This window comes from Apostichopus japonicus, chromosome 15 (assembly GCF_037975245.1).
Source record: "Apostichopus japonicus isolate 1M-3 chromosome 15, ASM3797524v1, whole genome shotgun sequence".
In the NCBI taxonomy this organism is placed as follows: Eukaryota; Metazoa; Echinodermata; class Holothuroidea; order Aspidochirotida; family Stichopodidae; genus Apostichopus; species Apostichopus japonicus.
The window spans coordinates 24163931-24190186 of record NC_092575.1 but is presented as its reverse complement, the minus strand read 5'-3'; the positions used below and the strand labels follow the sequence as shown (position 1 = coordinate 24190186).

The 26256-nt window shown below is 38.3% G+C and overlaps 1 protein-coding gene across 4 annotated transcripts in view; it reads left to right on the top strand.

Annotated features, from left to right (window-relative positions):
- The first annotated feature begins 315 nt into the window (after positions 1–315).
- LOC139980528 (unconventional myosin-XVIIIa-like) overlaps positions 316–26256 on the top strand; it is a 161353-nt gene continuing 135412 nt past the window's right edge. For all 4 annotated transcript variants that reach the window (XR_011797571.1, XM_071992229.1, XM_071992228.1 and 1 more), the window contains exons 1-2: positions 316–451; positions 8386–9378. Coding sequence is in view for 3 of the 4 variants with exons in the window: in XM_071992229.1 (XP_071848330.1) it covers positions 8401–9378 (978 nt within the window). In the remaining variant the exon portion in view is untranslated. The remainder of the gene's footprint in view (positions 452–8385; positions 9379–26256) is intronic.

The following is a 26256-nucleotide window of genomic DNA, read 5'->3' as shown; positions in this document are numbered from 1 at the left end:
TGTATATGACATTACTGCACTGTTTTTGTATGTCTATGTAGGCTATATGCGAAATATAGTAACTGAAATAACTGAACTGAACTAGTGGTTGTAAACGATTTTGCTGCACTTTGACCATGAATGACCGGTATAAGACATTGTTCTTGGCGGAAATATTAGTGAAGTTGAACAAGAAAAGTAAATCAACCTCCCGAATAAATATTTGCTATGGTGAAAGTCCTTCTGTCAAATCCGCTATAGCTGACCGTCCTTGTGTTTTCTGCTTCGCAAGTTTTGGAATTGGGCCCTCTATTTTGGGATTTTCAAAGCAGATATTTCTGCCTTTGAATTCTGGTCACTGCATTTAAGATGAGGGCTGGCTGTTAACAGAAAAATTGGAACTACAGAACGGAATTATACTTTTTCGGAATAAAATACCACGGTGAAATTTTCCTCGTTTACTGGTAAACAGGTGAGATTTATTGATAAGCATTTTCCACTTTTGTATTGCTACAAGCCAGTGATCATTAAAATAATCATGAGCAGCGGTACAGGCTTAGCACGTTAGGAGTACTGTAGGATGATGATGACACCGCAGCTCCCTACATCACTGTTGCTTTTCCGCCTCTCAATCGAAGTTATCAAACACGATGATTTATCACGAATGAAGCCAAACGTGAATGATAAATTACGAATGCCTAGCCCAAGTTATATAAGGCCCCAGGCCTAAGCTGTGTCTACAAAGTTAAATATTTTACAGGCCAAAGCCTATATGATACGTTTTATTGGCCTTTCCGTTATATTATTGATGTCTATGTTGATACCGTTTACACATACACTATGTACAGTATAATATACGGTAGTCGAAGCAAACACAATGCATTTTTGCTTTGTTGTGGTGTTGTTGTTTAGAATACTGTTACGCCTATTGGCCTAATTTATGGCATGCCTATGGAAACTGGGCAGCTGGAAGAACAAGATATCCCAGCTTCAGGATTTGCCTGGTGCCAGGTGAATTAGTCATACTGTATTGTTTCCATGGCAGCTGCATAAACTAAGGACTTTAGGCAGCACTATTTGGCCAGATGGGCAAGCCAAGGCATGTTATTCACACAGGAGCCAAACAAATACTGAGAAGTACATTACTATTTGTCTAGATTGTAGGCATAAAATTTGGCTACTACTACTGACTACTACTCACCATTAGGCTCATTCTAAGTCGCCTGCAACATGGAATTGAGATGCGGATATATCAAGCCCAAATTTAAAATATAAAACACAATCAATTATAATGATTGTTTGTTCTCCTTGTAGCAGGCTGGACATGTGATGTGCAATTTATGCCTAGGATTTTAGTGAAGCAAACTTTACTACATTGTAATTTCTAATTACCCAAAATTCCTACTCAACTTGGCCAACTCAATTTACTATTAATTTATCGAAACTAAGATAGCTAAGTACTGTACAGTTGACTAAGGGTGTTACTAAAACGAATGACAATTGCGTTACACATAACGAATGACAATATGTTGTACACACTAAAAAATTGCGTTGACTAAAACGAATGACAGTAATGACAGCACAGACATTTGCTTCAACCGGATATCACAGTTCAGACTTCGTGGGTATCTAGATCTAGTAAAGTACGGACAAGATAAAAACGCACCTTACAGATACTAGCGAAATTGTAAGTCTGATTTAAAAAAAAAAATTAACGTCATTTTTCCGATATTAATTGTTAGAAACTAACAATAATATAATCTTGAAACGGCTTCAGATATATTTCTATAAATCTACAGAGGTAAAAAACACAGCACTCAAGCGCATTATCACACACAAACTTTCCCTGTGGTGTCTATAATTACACCAATACCCTGCAACCACGTAACATGCGATTTTCCTCAAATCATTTTTGCGCAGAAAACCAATAACCGCATTTACTCCACTCCGTTAATCATTCTATCTCTTCTCAACACTGTCCTTCGTTGTCCTTCGTTGTCATTCGTTGTCATTCGCTGTCATTCGCAAATGATAATTAACCCTGTACAAAGTCAATTGTCATTCGATCATTCGCTGTCATTCGTTTTAGTTTGTCCCTTGACTAAAGCCTGTGTAAAAGTTAAAGTTGGTGTGATGGTTACAGTAGTTTTCCCAACACCAAAGAATGAATAAATTGTGAATAACTATAAACATAGGCCTACGTAAATACTGTATGGGCCTACAGTACTTACCAGTATTTAAGATACATTTTACCTTTATTCTTTGCCTCTAATTATGATCTCAAAATTCGTAAAACATTTTACTAACACATCGCTTAAATAGTAGAGTACTTTGAAAATGAGAACCATTTATTGCAACAAAATAATAATGGCTGAGAAGACCTCGGGTACATTCAGTATAGTAAAGGCTTTGTAACTGATGCTCCTTCGTAATTAAGGCACCTTCAAATATTACTAGCAAAAATATAGCAGGCAACCTAAACTTTTTGCATTCAAGCAGAGTTACATATTTGATGAGTTTTAATCTATTTCAGGTTTATGCTAATCAAATTGTGTGTTTTTTATAAGCTTTTAACACCCTCCCCCCAGTTTTGCACATTTTTTAGAAATCTTACTCCTAAAAATAACAAAAATTATCTCAATATATATAATACCACTACTCTCTGGGACCTGACCTGTCTGAGCTAAGCGGCTCAGAGCATAGCAAACATCATTCACAGTCAATGGATACATACTTAAGCCTGTAGACACTATAGTTAGCTTATCGACGAATGTGTCAATTTAGGGGTATGAAAGAACTTGACTCAGCAGACATTTTGTGGTCAAATTCTGCTCAATTGTACGATGCGTAGGCACAGAACAATAAATATTTTGAGTTCATTACATTTCTGAGGAAGTACACATATGAAAAACGAATACAGTTGAGTGATTTTGAGTTTTCGTTGATAGACATCGTTAATCAAATCCTTAAGTGCATCAATAATGAGCCCACCATGCTACTGACATACATGAATATGTGTGAGGCCTACCGTATGTATGATTACTGTTGACTTAGCATGGTTGGATCTGGCTTCTAAAGGGCCTAAGGTCGACTTGCCCAAGCATTTAGAATTCATTTGGAATACAGACTAATACACACCGTAGCTACTGTATTGAAAGCAGTGATCCCTAATACCGACATCGTACCATATCATCGCACCAGACTTACCGCTAAGCCAACAATTTGAGTAAAAGTGTAAAGATTGTAAACTTGTGTGATACACACAGATTTACATCAATTTCTGTAACGTTCTGACATACAGTAATGGAGTGCACAGTAACACTGTCTTTAAATACCATCTCTGCTTTAGATTTTCTTCTAAGTAACATCTCTCCTTTAATAAAGAATATTGTCATATAAATTTTAATTTATGATTTTCATAGCATTTATTGCCATTCTTGTATCAAGGCCCTTTCACACGACTTTACAACGGTTAAACCCTGGTCATTGACATTTCCTCACACCCAAGTTAGCACAATTCAAACATTTACTCCTGGGCACTACAGTGGGCGTGTCTCCTGGAGGAATTCCCATATATGGTGCAGCCAAAACCGGTGCATGCAGCTTTATTTACAAGTTACCTTATAGGCATGCAGGTCCACATGTATACCCCTGGGTGAAGAGAGGCTATGAAGATTAAAAGTGCCATCATTCAAGGAAACAACATGGCCAGGAATTAAACCTGTAATCCGTAGATCGCAAGTCCATTGCCTTTCCATTTGACCGCCATGCTCCACTCTGCTTACCTTCTAGTAGTGTACTTTGAGCTTGGATCAGATCAGCTTAATCCATCTATACTGTCACAGTTGTGCAATACTAAATGCATGGCTTAATCCTGCCCAAGTCAACTGGCTGTTTATTCCAAATTATTCATGAAACATCACTGATAATGTCAGAACACACCCATTTTAAGTTAATTGATGTCATTATAACCTCCCAACATACTGTATGCTCATTAGTAAATCCCTGAGCATACAGGAACTCCAAGCAGCTGGTGGCCTGTAACTCCAAGCAGTTATCCCAACCAATAGAGCACACAGTTTACACATTGTTTTGTAAGTAGAACTTTCCATAATGTGAAGTACAGTATTGACTAAATTGTTTAATTCTCATCCAGGTTGGGACAGTTACCTTGGAAACAGTGTATAAATTGCTTAAGTTTATTCAAATTATTATGAACTACTGTACTGTACATCCAATGTCCATCACATTATCAATTTTTTTTTCAATTTCCTTTTATTTTACACAAATTTCATGGTTGGGAGTCATTAACTAAATTTGTGGTAGAGCCCCAATTGCTTTCATATGAAATTTGACCAAGGCTATCAGGCAGTGGGTGTAAAATACGCTTCCATATCCAGGGACTTACAATTCGGTATCTAGGGTCTAAGTACTGTAATGTTGAGGTAGAGTTACCATTTAAAAAATGGAGAAAAAAAAATTCTTGAGGCACCAGCTTGGATTAATTTTACCAAAGCAATCCAATTTTTCCCCCCTTCTTTATTTTGCATGCTGTTCAGTCAAATGTTGGTAAGAATATCCCAAGAGTAATCGAAAAAAGTGTTTATTGATAGTAAAGTGGGTGAAGAAAGCTTACGTTGGGGATGTCAATGATCCAAAAACAACAATCCCCTAAAGTGTAAAGGAAGTGTAGAATCAACTTTGGTTAGCAAGTCCGCAAAAATCACAACGCCTTTTCTTCTGAACGGTCGATCCGATAGGACGAGTACTGTAAGTTGGCGGTTCTCCGGAAGTGGGGGGGCAATGCTAAAACCATTCCAGTTATTTCCTACTTACTGTAGGTTGATAGGAAAGTGCATACAGATAGTGTAGTTGGAGTATGGTTTATGATTTAAGTATATAGTCACCAGTTTGTAAATCCCCAAACCATTAAGTCTTGGGTGTTTGGCGAATGTTACAAATCTTGAAACTTCTTCTTGAGAAATAGTGCTGTGACATGTTACCTATAGATCAGACTACTCGGGCGATCTATTATGTGGCCAGAAATCACAGCTTAGATAGATAGTACTTACTTAACCGGTCGCAGGTTGTTTAGTCTAGCTGCAGAACAAATTAAGGTAAAGGGCTGATTCTCAATGTATGGAAGAGGAGAGGATTTGTGATTGTTGCCATGGAAACAAATTTGTTCTGCTTTTTGCATTATTTATAATTCCTTGAAGAATTACCTGTACAGTATTGCTGGAAAACATATTGCTTTGTACAATTTTGATGTTCTTGTTTTTTTGGGACACCTCAAAGACCTTGTAGTCTCATGTGACATGTTTTGTCCTGGTGATGAGCCTTACTTTAAAAAAAAGAAGACATTTCAGGGTTTACTTTGTCGGGGGAGGCCCTGATCTCCTCTAGCGTGAAAGAAAAATGACATATGGGGCGTATTTTGGGGGAGCAGTTTGCAACACTTTTAGTATGGCTGGTTTAAGATATACTGTATTTGCAACATGTTAATTGTTTAAGGGGTGCACTCTTCTTTTAATTCTAGGGGACTTGCCCCAAACACTCTGGAACCTCCTTCTTACTTAAGGAGGTACAGTGCTAAGTCTGCAGTGGAACAACTACACAGTACAGGTACTGTAAGTATTGGGACCCTTATTAAAGAGAATTACCACAAATATGCTGGTCAAGTATTAATGATTGAAGCGTTACGACTCTGGTTTAGAAGTTACACAATATTTTATCAAGGTGTGCTAGAGCATGTAGGAATGCAGGTTACCTGGCTTCTGCTTTGTAGAATGTACAGTAACAAGGATTGTCAAGTCAATAAGGAAATAAAGTCAGTGTGTTTAATATGTTGACATTCTATACTGTACAGATTGAAGATCCGTGCCACAAGACTCCATAGTCTCACTGCACTAGTTTAAGAACGTGCCTTATAAGCCTTGACCCCATTCTATACCATGTCAACAATGAATGCAAGGTTTTTTATTGGATATAATTTTGCAAGAGCTATAAAAGTACACTCAAAAATTCCCTTCCCTTGGACAACATTCCAAGTTGCAAAGCTATCGAGGGACCAAAATTTGCCAAGTTCATGTCTCCAAAGTTTAGTGTTTGTATTGACACAAGATTCAATATCATAATTTGGTATTCTTCATTTGACACATATTTACAGGCCGTGAGGGTATTGTTACTTTAATGGCATCGAGTGGCTTCCATATATATTTCCTACTCAGGTAGTTGGCATTTGATTTTCATTGAGTACAGTATCTAACATTGTGTTGAAGAACCGTATAAAAGTTTGACCATGAATTGAGCTTTTTGCATAGATTTCCAATTTAACAGTAAACTCACACAGTTTACAATGTGTGCAGTAAACCCACCCATCCAAAGCTGAACGCTAGTGGATGCATTCATTTTCTCAACTGACTGCAACCACCTCATATAAGACTGTACAGCAGATTCAGTGCCTGCAGTCATGCCCCAGTGTCTGTGATGCTGCATTTCCTTCCACAGATGTTAACTATATATGTGCCATGGCTTCCTTGTTTAATTAATTTCAGAATTATAGATCAGACATTTAAATCAAATACAAATTTTATAAAATTTGTACATTTTGCTTGTACCTTTTATTCCATATATCATGTAAGCAACTTGATAAGTATTTCTTACATGACCGTAGATTTGGGATGAACCTCACCATACGGTATTGGGACAGTAAAAGTAGCAAGATCATTTTGCCAAACCCATTAATATTCAAAGTGAGACTTCAATTGTTCAAATTGTAAGGCATTCTCCTAGATTGTGCCACAAAATGAAAGTTTAGGCAGATACTTAGCCCTGGAGTGAATTCTATTTGTATCCAAATATTTTTCTTGCCAGGACACCAGTATACATCAGATATTAGTATGAACCATGTATATGTCAACAAGTTGGATTGGAAAATGTCACATTTTGAAACTTTACTACACAATTTTGATATGAAAATTGGCTAGTCAAGCCAGTACCTGAACTTACTAAATTATCATGGGATTTTAACGTACAGAAGATATCTAGACCGATGTTTTAATAAAAAAATAATATAAAAAAATAAATTTATAATGATAAGAAAAAACAAAATCCATCACAATCAACTCAAAAACTTTGTGTAGACTTCAATATTAATATTTATTTAAATATGCACTATTTAAACTTAGAACTGTATATTGCACATTGTATAAAACCCTGGACATAGCTGAACTCACAATCTGTACATATATGGTGCCTCGGATCGTTATTGCCAGATTTAGGGTGTAAACACGCAAATAGCCTCAACACCTTATAGTACGGTAGTAGTTTGTTCTTGTGTGATGAGTAACACCTTTGAAATGTCCCACGTGTATACAAACAGATCACGCATGCTGAGTTAAATCAAATATATTCAGATAAAACATGTAATAGTACGGTACCCCAAAAAAACAACAACGAATACAGTGGGTGCTGTATAGTAGCAATTATATTATATATACTGTACATAGCTGTTAAGTTGGTATGTAATATGTCAGGGAATTAATTCCTGATAGCATCAATAGCAAAATGCTGCAAATTGCTGCAAAATGTTGTAAAATGCTGCAAAATGCTGCTGTCAAGTGCTGCAAATTGCCGCAAAATGCTGTAAATTGCTGCAAAATTCTAAGTCTCAGTCGAAAGATGTTACAGTATGTGGCAGTCCTGCGGGCGGCTAGTTCTGTTATATATATTGAGCCTTTAGGATCAAAGAAACTACAGTATTTTTTGATGTAGTTGTGATGTTTATCTGTGCTTCATTGTGTTTTGGTTGCAAATAAACCCCTGTAACTATCCAATTTTAGAGCCTATAAATGCATACTATACTTCAGACCTACTCTGGCATAGATGAAACTAGATGCTTTGGTCAGCTGTTAAAGTACGCTTTTTATTGTAACAAGTTGAAAATGATTCCTTTTAATACTTAATCAACAATTTGTGTTATATATATACTGTACTGCTCCATGAGAGAGGAATCTGATGGTCCCCAATTGCCTGTAACCAACCTCAAATACTTGAGTAAAACTGCAAAATCCCATTTTCTTTGGACATCAAATGTATTTGAGGGGCCAGCCCTGAATTAACCCACCGTACTAACGATAAAAAACTCTGGATAAATAACATGGTGTTTTGAACTGTCTTCTTGCCCTCGGACAATATGAGACCAAAATTAATAACAGAGTTTGTATTTGATATCCATAATCAAGCTATGTACAGTTGTAAAAATTAAATTGATCACATCTGGGTGATTTGCTTGAACTAAGCTATTACAAGAAGCAGTCGACAACTGCCAATTTGATAGAACGTTATTAATGCTGAAAACATAATCTCCTTCCATTTTAATTTGATCCGTATTTGCTTTTTCAGATAAATGGAGGCATCATGTTCTCCTTCAAGAAGAAAGATAAACACGACAAGAAGGAGAAGAAGGCCAAGAAATCGGGCAAGGAGAAGCTGACCGACGAGGAGATGAGAAGGCTGGAAGAGATTCACCTACAGCTGCAAGCCGAGAAGAAGGCCAGCCTCAGTCGGAAGGACAAGAAGCACAAAGGCGATCAGAGTATTTCACAGAGCTCCAGTGATTACAGCGTCGGCTCACAGACGGAGAAGGATGGCTCCTTGGGGTCTGCAGCGGTCAATAATAACGATGCAGATAGAGACGGATTCTTCTCTAGGAAACCATCAAAAGATAAAAAGAAATCCAAAGGGATCTTAAAGGGTACCTCTAGTTACGGGGCTCAAGAGCTCTCTCACGGTACCATCTCCCCCAGGCTGGACGATCACGGGACGTTGACCGTCAATACGGCGTACAACGAACGGTTGGTAGACCCCCCCGTGGTCGTGCCCAGGTACATCCCGGAGATAGAGACCACCCCTCCGGTGTTATCTCCGACAGAAAAGACCTTCGACGCGGACCTCCAGTTGCCCGTCGTCGTACCTCCAAAACCCAAACGTGCAAGAGAGGTGAAATTGTACCGACAACCAGGAGGTGGGTTCGGCTTCACCCTCCGAAGGACTATCTTGGAGGAGCGGGCTCTCCCTCTGGGGATCCTGCAGAAGAGGGAGGTGCACTTTGCGGAGCCCAGCACGGCTACGAAGGAGAACACCACGGGACTGCTTCCCGGGGACAGGTTGGTGGAGGTCAACGGTACCAACGTACAAAACACCCCCCGGGACGAAATCATCGGGATGATCAGGAATTCTGGGGACTCAGTGCAATTGAAGGTTCAACCAATCCCCGAGCTGGTGGAGTTGAGTCATAGGTCGGGTGCTGACGGGTCAGAGGTCATGCTGGACGAAGAGATCTTGAAGACAGGCTCTCTGGTCAGGACCGCCAGTATGAGGATGAAAAAGAGAAAGGTAAGTCAAAAACCTTGAGATATTTACTGTACTGGAAAAATGGAAGCGAGTTCATTTTTTAAAAGTTTAAAATTTCACATTTAGACAGCACACTTACCGACTTACCTACTCGGTAAGGAGCTGTAATCATTTATAGAACTTTGCCCGGCATGTATTGGCGTTGTTTGTTATTATCTTCAAAAAGTTATTGTTCAAAATGGAAAACCAAGTTGGTTATATCCTGTTAACAGAGATAACAAACTTGACAGTTTGAACCTTGTAGTTTGGACTCTCATTATTCCGGGGGATCTTAAATATTGGTTTTATACTCTATGGAGGATATTTGTCATTAAGTATTTCATGTATATACTGTAGTAACATCCAAATGACTAGTCATCTCTCTAACTTTGTCAAGACAGTTTGATGACAACACTTGAAATAAATGACTCTTGTCATGTTATAATTAGGTCTAGCCCACTCATAGAACAAACATTGGATGTATGAGTACTGTAGATATGAGATAAATCTTTATATAGTGTGTAGTTATGTATAGAGTTTCTCTCCAAGTAACCACTCAATCAGTGATCCTGATCTATACTCTCTATGGATCACTGATCCTTGTCTATACTCTCGACGGATTACGAATCCTGATCTAAACTCTCCATGATTCAATGATCCTGATCTATACTCCCGACAGATCACTGATCCTGATCTATAGTCTCGACTGATCACTGATCCTGATCTATAATCTTGACAATGCAATGATCCTGATGTATACTCTCAATGGATCACTGATCCTGATCTCTACTCCCGACAGATCACTGATCCTGATCTATAGTCTCGACTGATCACTGATCCTGATCTATAATCTTGACAATGCAATGATCCTGATGTATACTCTCGATGGATCACTGATCCTGATATATACTCCCGACAGATCACTGATCCTGATCTATAGTCTCGACTGATCACTGATCCTGATCTATAATCTTGACAATGCAATGATCCTGATGTATATATACTCTCGATGGATCACTGATCCTGATCTATACTCCCGACAGATCACTGATCCTGATCTATAGTCTCGACTGATCACTGATCCTGATCTATAATCTTGACAATGCAATGATCCTGATGTATACTCTCGATGGATCACTGATCCTGATCTATACTCCCGACAGATCACTGATCCTGATCTATAGTCTCGACTGATCACTGATCCTGATCTATAATCTTGACAATGCAATGATCCTGATGTATACTCTCGATGGATCACTGATCCTGATCTATACTCCCGACAGATCACTGATCCTGATCTATAGTCTCGACTGATCACTGATCCTGATCTATAATCTTGACAATGCAATGATCCTGATGTATACTCTCGATGGATCACTGATCCTGATCTATACTCCCGACAGATCACTGATCCTGATCTATAGTCTCGACTGATCACTGATCCTGATCTATAATCTTGACAATGCAATGATCCTGATGTATACTCTCGATGGATCACTGATCCTGATCTATACTCCCGACAGATCACTGATCCTGATCTATAGTCTCGACTGATCACTGATCCTGATCTATAATCTTGACAATGCAATGATCCTGATGTATACTCTCGATGGATCACTGATCCTGATCGATAGTCTTGGTGGATCACTGACACTGGACTATACTCTTGACGATTCAATGTTCCTGGTCTATACTCTCTACGGATAACTGATCCTGACCTATACTCTCGACGGATCACTGATCCTGGTCTATAGATACTCTCTACGGATCACAGTTAAGAGTGTTGTAAAGTTTTGTACATACTCTACACTCAGTTCTAGCTTTCCTTTGGCCGGCAACACCTTGATAACAAATAAATCAATAAAGACGCATGCACTCGTAGCTGTTCTGAATAACGACCATTACCCTCATAAATTTCTAGTCTACAAAATGTAAAATATCTACGCCCACTTTTGTCGTAGTGTATATTAGGTTAATTTTAACTTTGGGAAATTGGACTATTTTGTGTTCAGTGTATTGTTCAGTATAATGTGCTCAATGAATTCGTTTACACAATTTGTGTCAAGATCACATCTCTACAGTAGAAGGCACCAGTTGTTCTTTTGAAGTTGCAAATAAATTGACCGCCTCCAGCCATCTTGGTCTTAACCTGAAACTTTATGTCTTCCCTCAAATCACTAATATTTATGTTTACAATTATTAACACTGAATAATAATCCCATGATCTGATTTGGTGACGTTCATACCTTAGCACACCTCTTGGACGGATCTGTCCATGTAGCATACGATTCTACAGTACATTAACGTATTAAGGTTCATGTTTGCGACTTCATGGTAGGATGTTCTCTGATCAGAAACCAATATTTGGGATCAAAAACTTCCCTTCAATACACTAGTAGTTTGTAGACCATCTACAGTGACGATGAACACACTGGACAAAGGTTATATTGTATTTGGAATAAGGATGGGGTTGCCTTTTGGAAGGGTACTGATATTTCTCTCATTCATGCCCCTCTTCTGATAAGTACTTAAATTTGATTGCCATGGTCTGCAGACCTGTGCAACTTACAGTATGTGGAAGCCCTTAATTTTCTTCTCCCATTTCAAGGAAGTAAATGTTTGCAGTAAGTTTATAATGTTCTTCCCCCCTTCTTGTACTCATTTAAGTTTCAGATTCACAGCAAGAGAAAGATTCTGTGAAGCCACTTACTAAGTGAAAGTTAGCATGAACAGTACTGTACAATAGTTTACAATATAATCAGGCCATGTTGTTGTTGCCTTCATACAGAGAAAGTAATGAATCTGTTACGCATCTTCTGTCTTTGACTATATAATGAAACGAAAACTTGTCAACAGGTAGTGTGAGGTCGTTGCCATGGAAACTCTGTGATAGGGTAAACACAGAGACACAGTTGCATGCACCACACAGAAAGAATTTGTGACCTATTCCTCTTAAATTTCCTGGTTGAGTGTTATTCCTCATGAAGTCATTAACCTTTGCAAATTAGAAACTGTACAGGAAATTTTTAAGACACTCAAAATTTGTTGTATAAAATGTTGGTAAATTAAAGTTAGGAGGTCAAGGAGGCCTTTGAGATTCCTCAAAGAATATGTATGCCCTGAAGTGCCCTGCTTCTGGGGACAACATTTACCATTGGAAAGTGGGGACAGTGTGTCAAATCTCCATAATGTATCTACAATTGTGAAGTGAATTGAACATGATTTGGGATAAACATACATACTTGGGAATGCATGTATGGGATTCTCATTAGGCATAATAGACCTTACCCTTCTACATGGAAAGATCAATGCATTCGTTTCCAACAAAAACAAGTGCTGTGTTTACTTACAATCAAAGTAGCATAGCATTCTATATTGTTTATTTATTGATGCAGCAATTTAATTCATTCCTCTCTTACATGTCTCTTATACTGCACATACATGCACTCTGATCTACCATCTAGCCTTAACACTGGTAATATTCTTGTACTGTGCCCCCACTGACCCTCTAGAAGTCACCACTGCCAGTGTATAAAGAGTACCCTTCACTCCTGCCTGCCTGCACAAATACATTGTTAACTTACAAATAAGTGGTGTTTAACAAACCAAAAATTATACCTACTGCATCTAAAATTTGACTTGCCCCTCCACTGACCCCCCACACCCTCCCTAACTGCTACAAATTTCTAGAGCACTGTACATACTGTACCGTCCTGGATGCTCTGGACATCCATCAAGATTATTGCCCGGACTGATTTTAAATTAGAATGTGAACACAATCTGGCAGAAAAAGGCTTCTTGAAAGTTGAAAATGAAGGACCAAATAATTGGAAGTTCTCACAAATTTTAGGGATGATTAATGATAAAGTTTAGTTATAAATGAAATATTTTTATTTCACTTTTGGTAGTAATAAATATACAATTATTGCACTCTGATTTTTATGGAACGCCAAAAGGGCAATGCATTTTGTCGTCTCCGTCAAGTTTGTCCACTTTGATGTTGTTGTCTCGATCGAGTTTGTTGCCTCGATCGAGTTTGTTGTCTCGATCGAGTTTGTTGTCTCGATCGAGTTTGTTGCCTCGATCGAGTTTGTTGCCTCGATCGAGTTTGTTGCCTCGATCGAGTTTGTTGCCTCGATCGAGTTTGTTGCCTCGATCTATTTTGTTGTCTCGATCGAGTTTGATGTCTCGTTGTTGCCTCGATCCAGTTTGATGTCTCGATCTATTTTGTTGCCTCGATCGAGTTTGTTGCCTCGATCGAGTTTGTTGCCTCGATCGAGTTTGTTGCCTCGATCGAGTTTGCCGCCTCGATCGATTTTGCTGCCTCGATCGAGTTTGCTGCCTCGATCGAGTTTGCTGCCTCGATCTATTTTGTTGTCTCGATCGAGTTTGATGTCTCGATCGAGTTTGTTGTCTCGATCGAGTTTGTTGCCTCGATCGAGTTTGTTGCCTCGATCTATTTTGTTAAACTGTGCTGCTATTCAATAATTGAATGTACAATGCACATGTACGCACACATAACACTATGCTACTGCTACACACACAAAAAAAGCGTGAATCGGCGTCGTCATATCTCGCGTAACACGCGGAATTATCCAAACTGTTTCCAAAAGAACCGATGCTAGTTACAAAATGGCCCAAAATTTCAAAGATTTACTTGTTAACTCAAGGTTTCGTACTAACGAAGAGTCAGCTGACTCTCAAGGTTTACACGAAGCTCTTTTAGATGCTCTTATAGTTGCACTATGAGTCCATAAAAGTCGTGCACAGAAAATAGATGCATTTTGAGAACGAGACGCCCAGGCCGAATATAGAATATTCAAAGGCTACTACTGATGAAGCTCCTCCTATGAAGTTTGAGAGCAGAAACCGGTCTAGTTGGTCATAAGAACCTACACTAGTCTCTCCTACTATTAACAGTACACTCAATTCACCTAATAGGTGCAATTATGTTTCACCATGAGGAGCATGCTATAAGTTCATATTCCTCGGGCCCTCCCTTAAAAATACTTCATGTTCTTGGCGACTATGTACGTCACGTTAGATAGTGTAAAGCCGCCTACACCCCCATTTCATATAATACGATACGGCGCGATATACACGGTTCGATATGGGACGTAATATAGTCTGCCGGTCATATGTGTTGTATTCACGGAAAGTGTTCTATTTCTGTGGTAATTGTATTTCATTTGGTTTCACCGATGCAGTTAGGGCACGTGCGCTCTATGTTCACACATTTTTCATTTCGGAATAGCGCCCCAAACTCGATCGAGGCAACAAACTCGATCGAGGCAACAAACTCGATCGAGGCAACAAACTCGATCGAGGCAACAAACTCGATCGAGGCAAGAAACTCGATCGAGGCAACAAAATAGATCGAGACAACAAACTCGGCCGAGGCAACAAACTCGATCGAGACAACAAACTCGATCGAGGCAACAAACTCGGCCGAGGCAACAAACTCGATCGAGACAACAAACTCGATCGAGGCAACAAACTCGATCGAGACATCAAACTCGATCGAGACAACAAACTCGATCGAGACAACAAACTCGGCCGAGGCAACAAACTCGATCGAGACAACAAACTCGATCGAGGCAACAAACTCGATCGAGGCAACAAACTCGATCGAGGCAACAAAATAGATCGAGGCAACAAACTCGATCGAGGCAACAAACTCGATTGAGACAACAAACTCGATCGAGACAACAACATCGAAGTAAACAAACTCGACGGAGACGACAAACTACATTTCCCTTTTGGCGTTCCATAGATTTTACTCTACTACAGTATGACATCAATTGGTAATCTGTGACACTGTCATCACCTACTGTACACAGCGCCAGCTCAATTTAGTCCTCCCCTCCCCCCTCCTTCTCAAGCTACCAGTTGATGAGTGACAGGGATTTCTAGTGAGCATATAAAATGAGGAACAGTTTTCAGAGTTGAAAGGCAAAAGCTTTGAAACCAAACCACAAGTGTGAATTGACCTTAAACAGTCATGATTCAAAGTACTAGTATTAAGGTCAATTTCCTACAGTAGCTTCCTCAACTCATTATGTCCTTCTTTTTTTCTTTTTTTTTTGAAAGCCCAATTTGTTGTTTACTCAATCCTAGCCTTGTAAAAACTTCTTGTCATTTTGAACAGTGTGCTAATTCTTGCATGAATGCTGTAGATTCACAGAAATTGAGGTTGTTGTAGAGAGGTATTAATTATTGTTCATTTTGAAGGTCATTTATGCTTACATGAAGCCTGCAGTTTATCATTTAATTTGAGACTGGTGTACAAGCTTCCACAAACATCTTAAGTCCCAAATGTCCCCAAAAAAGTCCTAAAAATTAGGATAAATCAGAATTAAGTAAGGGGAAGTCAGGATCAAGTTGTCATGGTTTCTCTCTTAAAGTAAGTTTGAAGTCAGAATCAAGTCAAGACTTTTGTGAAACATGCTATTAAAAAAACTCACTTAAACTTAATCATTTCTGACATATAATACTAGCTTCAACCTGACTTAAATTTCCAGAGAGGATTCTAAAAAATGGTGACATAAAAAATATATAAAGGTCACCCAGATGACACCTAGAATGCTCTTAACACCGTTAACTCGCAGTGAATTTATGAAGCTCATCGGAGATTTCCTTTCGATCACTTCGGTTGACAAATATACTTGGATAGTCCCTTGGCCAGATGAATGTTTGCTTAGTTACGGAAGGTTACGATTTATGACGCCTTTGATGTCACGGTTCGGTGCACAGTGAAGTGAATGCAGGAATCAAGTGCACATACCTCGACCTACAAGAAGCGATGAACAACATCATTTAATACCCCTTTGGCTTATAATTAACGTGCCAATCCTGGACCTACTGTTGTGAATAGAGGTCGTTGACTGTCTAGAGTGTACAGTTCATTATGTTTCATCAGCTTTATTTCTGTTCCGATATTAAATAGCAATATTATATGACCAGGAGCATCTCTTCACAACAGTCGATTAATTAAACGATGACTAATGCTGGTGGTTCGCTGGGCTGCTTAGAACTGTTACTGTACATTACATGCTTTCAAAGTGCGTGGAGTTTGAAATGTGTTCTTGTCATACCATAAAAGTAAGAAGTAAAAAAAAAGAAAGAGGTGCATTAATAATGCAATCTGACAGTATCTTAAGAGATAATTTCCTGAGTTTATGACTGGCTGCTTGGCGAGACTTTTGGATACAACAGTGCACCCCGGGGAATTGTTTAAATTTGTTATTCCCATAGTTACGAGGACTACAAAAAGAAAAATAGCTAAATTGCTATACGAAGGACTTAAATTTGATGTAAATGGCAAAATTTGTGACAATAATGCAACATGGGATGCGTCACACTCTTTGTGCAAAAACATGTTATTGATAATATGTGCAGTATTTGCTATAAAAACATAGTTGAGAAACAAAACAAAACCACACAGTGTTTTTTCGAAATGTAAACTCTAAATTACAGTACTACTGTACATATCCCCTGTAGTCTACACACATTACATACATGTCTCCTACACGCTCTACACAAGCTCCAGTTCTGGACACACATAATTACATGTTCCCTGTACTCAAAACACATAATTACATGTCCCGTGTTCTCTGCACAAATAAATTACATACAGTCCCTTTACTCTACACACATAATTACATGTCCCTTGTACTCTACACACATAATTACATGTCCCCTCTACTCAGATGCACATAATTACATACATGTCTCCTGTGTTCTACACACATAATTACATGTCACCTGTTCTCTGCACAAATAAATTACACACAGTCCCCTGTGTTCTACTCACATAATTACGTAACATTTCCCTTGTACTCTACACACATAATTACATGTCCCCTGTATCTCAAAACACATAATTGCATGTCTTCCTTATACCCAACACACATTACATGTCCCCTGTACTTTATACACATTATTTTTGTACATGTCTCATGAACCCCATACACATAATAACATGTTCCCTATATTCTACACACAATTACAAGTCCCCTCTACTCTATACACATAATTACTGCATACATACATCCCCTTGTATTCTACACATATAATTACATGTTAACTGTCGACCTACTGTAACTAATGAACAGCTATACAGCCTGTTTTGAAAAAAGGTTTGAAATTTAGCCATTGGAACCATCAGGGAACATATAGTTTCATTTTGTATACACGATGGCATCCTTTCTATAATTTGTGTACATACAGACCTGGGAAGCCTCAAATAGAGATCAAATTTATCATTCCAAGCTGTATTATCTGATATTGTCAATAACCTTTGTACATAGTATACAATTTGAATATATATTAATGTGAAGGTACAGGTACAGTATACAGACTTAGATATGTAATTATAGTGTCTGTAATACCATACCAGCCAAAAATGAGCTTTGAATTGACAGATTGTATAAGAGTTTTAAACCCAAGCTCGTCATCTTGTACAAACTAGCAGACTCTCTTCGTTCAGACATTGAAGAGAACATGCTAGATACAGTACTTATTTAACAAACTTTATCATGTTGTTATTTCTTTCTGTAGGGACTTGGTGAGAATACTTTCTATATATAGCAAATTTACAGAGTGTTAAAATGGTCAAATCAATCAGCTCAATCAACTCAACTAGTATTGTTAGAACTCCTTTAATAAACTACTTTCAAACCTAGCCATGCTCAATCTTAGCAGTTTACATCATACTGCATCGGGCCAAGCAGGGCCGGGTTGGGCCGTATTGTAACGGACTGAACATGTTCAATTACATTCCGTTCCGTGGAATACAGTTCAGCGAAATACGGTTCGGCACGGAACGGTACTGTAACGCAATGAACTGTTCTATACTTTATGGGACTGCACTGTACAGAAGCTTCACTTGGCTTTCAAACAACAACAGAGTTGAACATTCGAATACTATACACATTTTGAGTACCAGCTCTCACACTATGTACATACCTGTACAGTGGCGCAGGAAGGTACTTTTGAGTGGGGGGGCTGAAGACTGATGGCCGGCCTGGGGGAGGGGTCTAAGGGGAGGGGGTGTCCTCCTCCCCTTTGGATTTTTTTTGCATTTCCATGTGGCCTCAGATGCAATTTGGTGCAATATAGCACACTTCAACACCCACTCCATTTTGTAAATAATTTTGCATTTTCACCTGGCCTTAGATGCAATTTGGTGCTCCAAATGAGATTTTTTTCTGATTTGGAAATGAAAAAGGGGTTTTCTGACTTGCTGAGCAGGGGGCGGAATGATACTTCCGCCCCCCCCATATTTTTCACTGGGGGCTGGCGCCCCCAGCCCCCCCGGTTCCTACGCCCTTGTACCTGTATACAATCCTGATGTGGATATTTTAATCATACTATTAATCACAAAGAAGTATTTACTCTCTTATCTGCTAAATTCTTTTGCCGGTACTGTATTTTGGTTTCGAATACCGTACTGTACATGTATGTGATATCTGGATTGTAACATTCTTGATCCAGTATAGTGTTACTGGTCTGAAGAAGCCTTCAGTGGGATTGTAGGAATGTATCAACACTTTCAATTTAGCACGCATATTGGCAGTGCCAGTACTTCTTAGACTTTTGTATTCTTTCTTGTCAACCAGGTTATTCCTTTCATACTGTAAACTTACATATGGAACACTCCAACAGTTTGCTATGCACTGTTTGTACAGTCCTAAAACAGTGTTAAAAAGATTGATAATTGGAGGAGAGGGAGAGGGGGGTGGGGAGGGGTTGGAGGTGGAGGGGTGGAAGGTTTGTAGGGAGAGGAAGTCAGGAATTAGAGGAGGTATTGATGATATGGTTCAGGTGCACAAACCAATAACTTTCAATTATCGTGTTGTGGCATTTGAACCTGATGGAAAAGTAGAATTTTGAATCTTGAGTAACATTTCATGTACAGTACCGCTTTTAAGTAAATTGGAAGAGATTAGCGCGATTCAGCGCAAAACGCAGCTTAACTGTACTTAACCGCGCTCCATATAAAGGAACGCGATTTCCCCGCGTTCCAAACAAAGGAACGCGAATTCCCCTCGCTCGCTATTCACCACCGACACAATGGGAGTGAACCGATCGATACAACGCTATTCATAGCGTGGAGGTAGTGTAAACCTATCGCTTGTAACCAACACCCGTTATAAACATCACAATTTTAAACGAAGTTTACCAACTTTGACGGAAAGAAAGTTTTAATCGAGAATAGTTTCGTGTTGAAGGGCAAAACCTTTTAATACGTGTTTATTTTATTCCCCGATATGTTCTGGTAACCAGAAGTAATAAAAAGCAAGAAGGAAACTTCGTGTCTTACCCTTTCGCCGTAATATTAACGGACCATTTTTTGTAGTAACATTAGGCCTTGCGTTTTGTGTTGAGTTTAGGCACATTAGGCCAGTGTACGAGTACGAAGTTCACGACTTCGACTGAAAGTTTTAAACGAGAATAGTTTCGTGTTGAAGGGCAAAACCTTTTTTATACGTTTTTATTTTATTCCCCAATATGTTATGGTTACCAGAAGTAATAAAAAGCAAGAAGGAAACTTCGTGCCTTATCCTTTCGGGGTAACATATCATTTTAAGTAGTAACATTAGGCCCCGCGTTTTGTGTGAACTTTAGGCACATTAGGCCAGGAAACGTTGCACTGATTTTATTTTATTTTTTATAGAGTTCTGTTCATAGGCTTACGAATGCGAAGGTTGTCACTAACTGAAAGGAGTTGTAAAGAGAATAATTGTAGTTATATCCTGGAAACCAAAATGAAAAAGAATTCTAAGCACAAATGCTTGTTTTAAAAAAAAGCAAATTATTATAAAATAAGAATAATCATGCAACATTGTTAAAGCTTAGAAATGCAAACTAAAAAGAAACAAACAGTCTGTATTTTCTGTAAATCTTTTAAAAATTCTAAAAGAAAATTTAGGCACACATTAGGCTAGGAAGCTTTGCACTCACAAAGCACAGTGTCACACTTAGAGAAGCAAACTAAAAGCAACACACTGTCTATTAGACTAGGAAACATTGCACTTACAAAGGCAACAACATTGAAAAATACAATAAGTAAAATATTAAAATTACCATGCAAGGGATCAAAATTAACATGTAGTTCTTTTTGACTACAGCCTTCAAAGGTTTCACATCAAGAATAACTTAAATATATGATGACAAAAAAAAAGGAAAATGGAATATACCCAAAAATACTGTACTTGAAGATTTGACTGCCATTGCTAAGTATCTCTTAGCATTTCTGTTGGCTGTGTCCATCTTTTTAACGAACTGTCCCCAAACTCTTTTCTGAATGTGAAGTGGTACATGAAACTGCTCCATAATACATTTCCTAATTGCAAATACCCTATCCTTATTAAGTGCATTTTTCTTAATCCCATTAACATTACAATTTAAAAGCTCATACGGTGTGAATATTTTACGCATTAAATATCTGGCAAGACCACATGGATCTCCCTGTTCAGAAAGAGACGACAGCACAACTTCAGGTCTTATTTCTGTTATGACGGAGGATAAGTTTACTTTAAATAGTTGGCAACATTTTGAAGAAATAATAAAGTGTTACTAAGCGTTTCTTGTGTGAATTTTTTATATAAATTACCATTGGTTCCAGCAGAATGAAAAGAAAAAAGAACTTCCACCCAACAAATTTGAAGCAGGGCCGGTTAAATTCAAAACATGTTTCTCGTCCGCGCAATTGATGGGCCTCCTTTTTTCCTGATTCCCGAGTTTCTTTTCGGATTACAAGAAATCTAAACTATCCTTAAAAATTATTTTGTAAAGGTTGGAACATATTCCAAACTAGTAGCAGCGCATGAAAAGAAGAAAAATGGCCGCCCGTTTTTTCAGATCTCAGTACGAGAAACATGTATTTTATTTGGATACTATAGAACAGCTTTTGTTCCCTAGCTGTATGTCGATTTTTTATAAAACCTTCATGAAAATTAACAGACTTGTTTGAAAATGGATTTTGCAGCTCAGTCGACAATTTAAGAAATGCTTACCGTTAAATACTGGCGTCAAGCAATACATTTCGAATTTATTCCAATAAAGATCCGCAAAGGATAAAAATGATGATTAGAGCTTACTAAAGAGAAATAGAAACTGCATGTACATGGTCATTTTAAGTATCCAAGTACTAAAGAGATCGAGTTCACCGAAACATCCCTTTTCCCTATGGCCTGAGGAAAACCGTCTTTTATAAATTATAGTAGGCCTACCATACAGTACTTTACATTTGAAACAAAAGTTACTTCTACAACACACAGAATTTTTGTGTGTCGCAATAGTTTAAGTTTTAACCGCGCAGTACACTACCATTCATAATTTGCATATTACACCAAAAGTTATAACTTGGCGTCCAGATGGCGGGAAAATGTACAATCATGTACAATTTGTTGTGTCGTTGCCATGGTGCAATGAACTTGGGCAAGTTGCCAAGTTCGAATGTCGATGACCTACTTATGTTCCGTGACCAATGTCAATGAGAATTCTGTGTGTAAAAACTCGGGTTTTCCACGTGCAATATATATAGAAGTTTTACGTAAGCGGAACGAATTCGGGGCGGCTCGTTGATTGTGAGGAAGCACTTATCTAGTCATCAATTTTTTTGAAAAATATCGTACTTTTTTTCAGAAAATATTTTTGACTAGTAATTGGAAACTCAATGTATCAAGAAGTACTGGGGGTAGACCTTATCATTGCATTTTGAGGGAAGTCAGATCTTCAAGTGCAAAATATTGTTTTTTCATTTAAGGTTATCGTGGTTTTCTTGCCAGGTGTATACGGCGTAACTTTTGATGTAGGCTTAGAGGTAGGATAGGCCGATGCAAACTAAATGAGAACGTGCAAAAACGTTTGAAGTGTTGTTTTGAACAGTACCCGTGAAGCTGTATACTTTGAGAATTCCAAGGGCAGTGACAACGTGCAATGTCACAGTGCGGTATACAACTGAGTACCAACTCAGTTCCGTAATGTAACATGTGCGCGAATCGCCCGTATTACTTGCAAGAACATTATACTGTACTGTTCTAGCCACGAGAAATGATCAATTCGGCTTTCACTTAATCTGCAATTTTTATTGTTCGCAGCAATCGCGGGAATTCTGTTTGCTAACGTTTCACTCATCAAACCAACTGTTTTGCTCCCACTTGAACATTTGTATTGTACGTTGAATTTAAACAGTATAAGATACGTGCTTATACACTATCCCTTCCCTTGGCCGAGTATAAACCCTCGGTCTTCTTTCTACCGGCGAAGATCGATATTCTTTTGTTACCGGATTGGAAGGAATTAAGTAGGATTACAGCCATTGACCGTCTGACGGTAACAATGAACTTCACACTTTTAGCTGGCATGAATAGAATTAGGGAAGCCTTCCGACGGAATCTGCGCTCTGATAAACAGTTCCCCGCAATTAACTGCATTTAAATGCGGGTTTTAACAAAAGATAGAGCGCGGTTTAAACGCACAGAGCGCGATTAAGAGCGCGGTTTTCTCATTTACTTAAAAGCGGTACTGTATATAACTTTTATCTCAGATGGTGGAGTGGGGCATGAATGCAAAACAAGCTGACAGTAAGTACTCAGTGCGTCCCTGTCATTGGGATGACCACCATACTGTACATATGAGCATGACAGTGTTGTCCAGTGTGGGATCACAAAATTTTCCCTTTAAGAGGAACAACATAAGTATACTGTACATCATAAGCTGCTCACACATTGCATAGTCATCACAGAACTAAGAGAGGTCTCTCCTATTTGATGCAGCACCTACTGGAGGAGTCAGGTGCATTTCTTTTACTTTGCAAATGATTGTAGAACTACTCAGGATCGTGCAGGAACACCTAACAGACTTTTGTAGCTCATTGTTGTGTTTTTGTAATCTCTTATCATCCTTCAGTAAGCATGTGTAAATACATTCATATGTAACAGGCTACTGTTGAATCCTTTTGCTTTTAACTCTTGTGAAAGGATTGGTAGACCAGCTATAGACTGATCTTTTTAAGCTGATTGAATCTGTGGTCAAGCCCTGTTGTCAGGTTTTTTTTTATATTATAATGCATGCATTGCTCACATCACTGTGTGGTGCACATTACTGGTGTTCCCATTCTCAAGTGAACTTCCTGGCCAATTTATTCACTTTAATATTCTGCAGAAAAGGGTGGTTAGGTCCTACTTTTTACTTTAATAGTCCTCCCTGAATGGAGGAAAAATATTGGACTACAGTGTGTATATAAAAAGTTAGATATATACTTATAAGGTTATATGTACACATTGTACAGAGAATTATCAAAATCATTTTAATAATTGTTTCCTTCTTTTGAATTGCATCATCAAGTCTATACAGTACAGTAGATGAAATAACTCGAGGGATAACTGAATTTATGCTTTATGAATACAGTAGCTGATTATAATATTGAAATTAGCACAGTACACATTGTAACAAACTTCAAGGTTGCCAACAGGTTGCACTGCTAGTTTCAAACCTTTCCCTGCAATATTTTCAATATTTTTGGGGGCAGTGGGTAACTTCTAGGTCGTTTTGTGATTTCAAGTTCTCAACACAAGCTCCATGTGGTACAGTACTATGAAACATTCTACTTGTGAAGGACAGAAGTAATATCTGAGTGGCAAAGTACAGGAAGGCATATATTTATACTGTATGACAAATCTGTTGTACTAGTGATGGTTTCCTTGTAGTGACAAATTTGCTGAGAAATTTTCCAAGTAAGCAACTTTACTGTTGATGTCACTTCACAGTCATTGGCAACTAAAGCCTCAGTTTATTGTTGCCTAGGTAACTGCAGTACAGGATCTATTGGCTGGTACAAAATGTTACATGATGCTGGGATCTCAAATGGCTTTACTATGAAATCATTGCTTTACACTTGGTTGGGTGTGACCTTCAGTTTTATTTCCATCATTAATGTAAACATCACAATATTATAAAAAAAAAATAAGAGAAAAAAAATGGGAGGATTTTTTGGATTTGGAAAGAATTGTGAAATTTCTTTGACTTTCTATATTGATCTTGATAGAACTTAGTGCTTCTAGGATGTATGGTAAAGTTTTTCTGCTGCAGGAAATAGAAAGAGATGGTTCAGGCAGTCTCAGCATGGATTCCATCAAAGATAGATCCATTAGTGCTTTGTTTTACTGCATCGTTACATCAATGAGTAAAATTTGATTTTGAAATTTGAAACTTGTAGTATATGTAGTATAAGTGTATACATATACAGTAAAGGGCAGAGGGCTTGGTGCAAAAGAGCTGTCTCTTGATCTTATGCAGCCTAAAACTTGGGATATTGGGAACTATAGTTAACTTTTTAATACAAAATTTTTGTTGTTCTATAAAAGATAGATTTCTTTAAAAGGAAGCAAAAATAGCAGACATAAACACAATTCACATATACAGTAAATAATTACATTTTTGTTCAACATAGTGAAATGTGAATGATAACATGAGTACAACGTCAGAACTACTGTAAAATTGTACAATAATTATACAAACCTACGTACAGGTTTGTCTAAATGATTTAAATGATCCTTTAAGTAGCATTCCCCTAAACATTCCTGCTTACACAATAGGATTATAGGAGTAGGATTCTTAAATCAGTACTTGTTATTACTGCATACTGGACCTCTCTCCTTCAACATTTTAGCTGGTAGGATGCACAGTGAGTCTAGCCCATGCAACCAATTAGAGTATCTTTAAAGTGTTAAAGGACCATTTTTGAGGATGATCATCTAAGTTATCTTGTAAGTTAAAACATCAGGCTGTAGATGTCAGATGTGTAAATATTTGTCGAGGAAATAAATGGAAGACATGGTTGTGTACATGCTATTGTCTTCACTGTGTCAGCTATTATGTCTTTTAATTTACTAAGTGGTGAAACAAAGAGAAAATGGATGTCTCTGAAGCTGAATTGTTCGAACCAGGTATGTAATTATCAAATTCAGCGCGAATCATTAAGCATTGTACGGTACTGTAATGTGTTCGTATTAATAAAGTTCAATGCTGGCATCTTGTGTATATTATCAATAGAAATCAGCAGCTCCAACATAGTGTAGACACGGCTGATATTGTGTGACCATTTGTGGGGTATACTTTCTTCCTATTTGGCATATTTCTGTAGGATGATGTAAAGCTTTTCCCATTTGTCTACCATCTGCCTGCCTGCTCACCTCACCCCCCTCCCCCACCCCATCCCCACCCCACCCTCCTCCTTATGTCTGTATTGTTTACTTAACAGATACTTTGTAACATCAGTCTGGGAGAACAATGATACTGAATGATGGAAGGAGGATGGGTTGGTAAGGAAAGAGGGAGAGGATTAGGGTAGAAGAAGGATTAGTTGCACAGAATATGAGGGATGTTGTAAGGATTTGTATAGGATTAAGGACTGAGGTGAGCAAAGGTAAAGGAGGGAGAGATGGTACTTAGGAAGGAAGGGGGTGGGTACGTAGAGGAAGAGAATAGGTATTGGATGGGATGAGCCGTAGAAAGGAATTGATAATATTAGGGAAGGAAGCAGAGGTATTCTGGACATGGGAATTAGGAATACTAAGGGGGAACTATTATAATGGAACACTCAGTTTACATAGACTATCTCTATACTGGTACAGTAGTACCCATAGTATTACTGACCATATATATACAGTATATACAGCTGGGATGGTTTGAACTGTTGTACGTGAATGCTTGAATCGGTTGGCATCGGTTGGGTGTGGAATGTACTGTATTCAATAGCATTTTGCCCTGGGAGTAAACAGTGGGAGATTTAAAGGTCCTCATAAAAAGGATCTTGGTAAACATGACTTTACATACTAAGTGATTGTCAGACCTCAGATGCTGGAGTGGTCA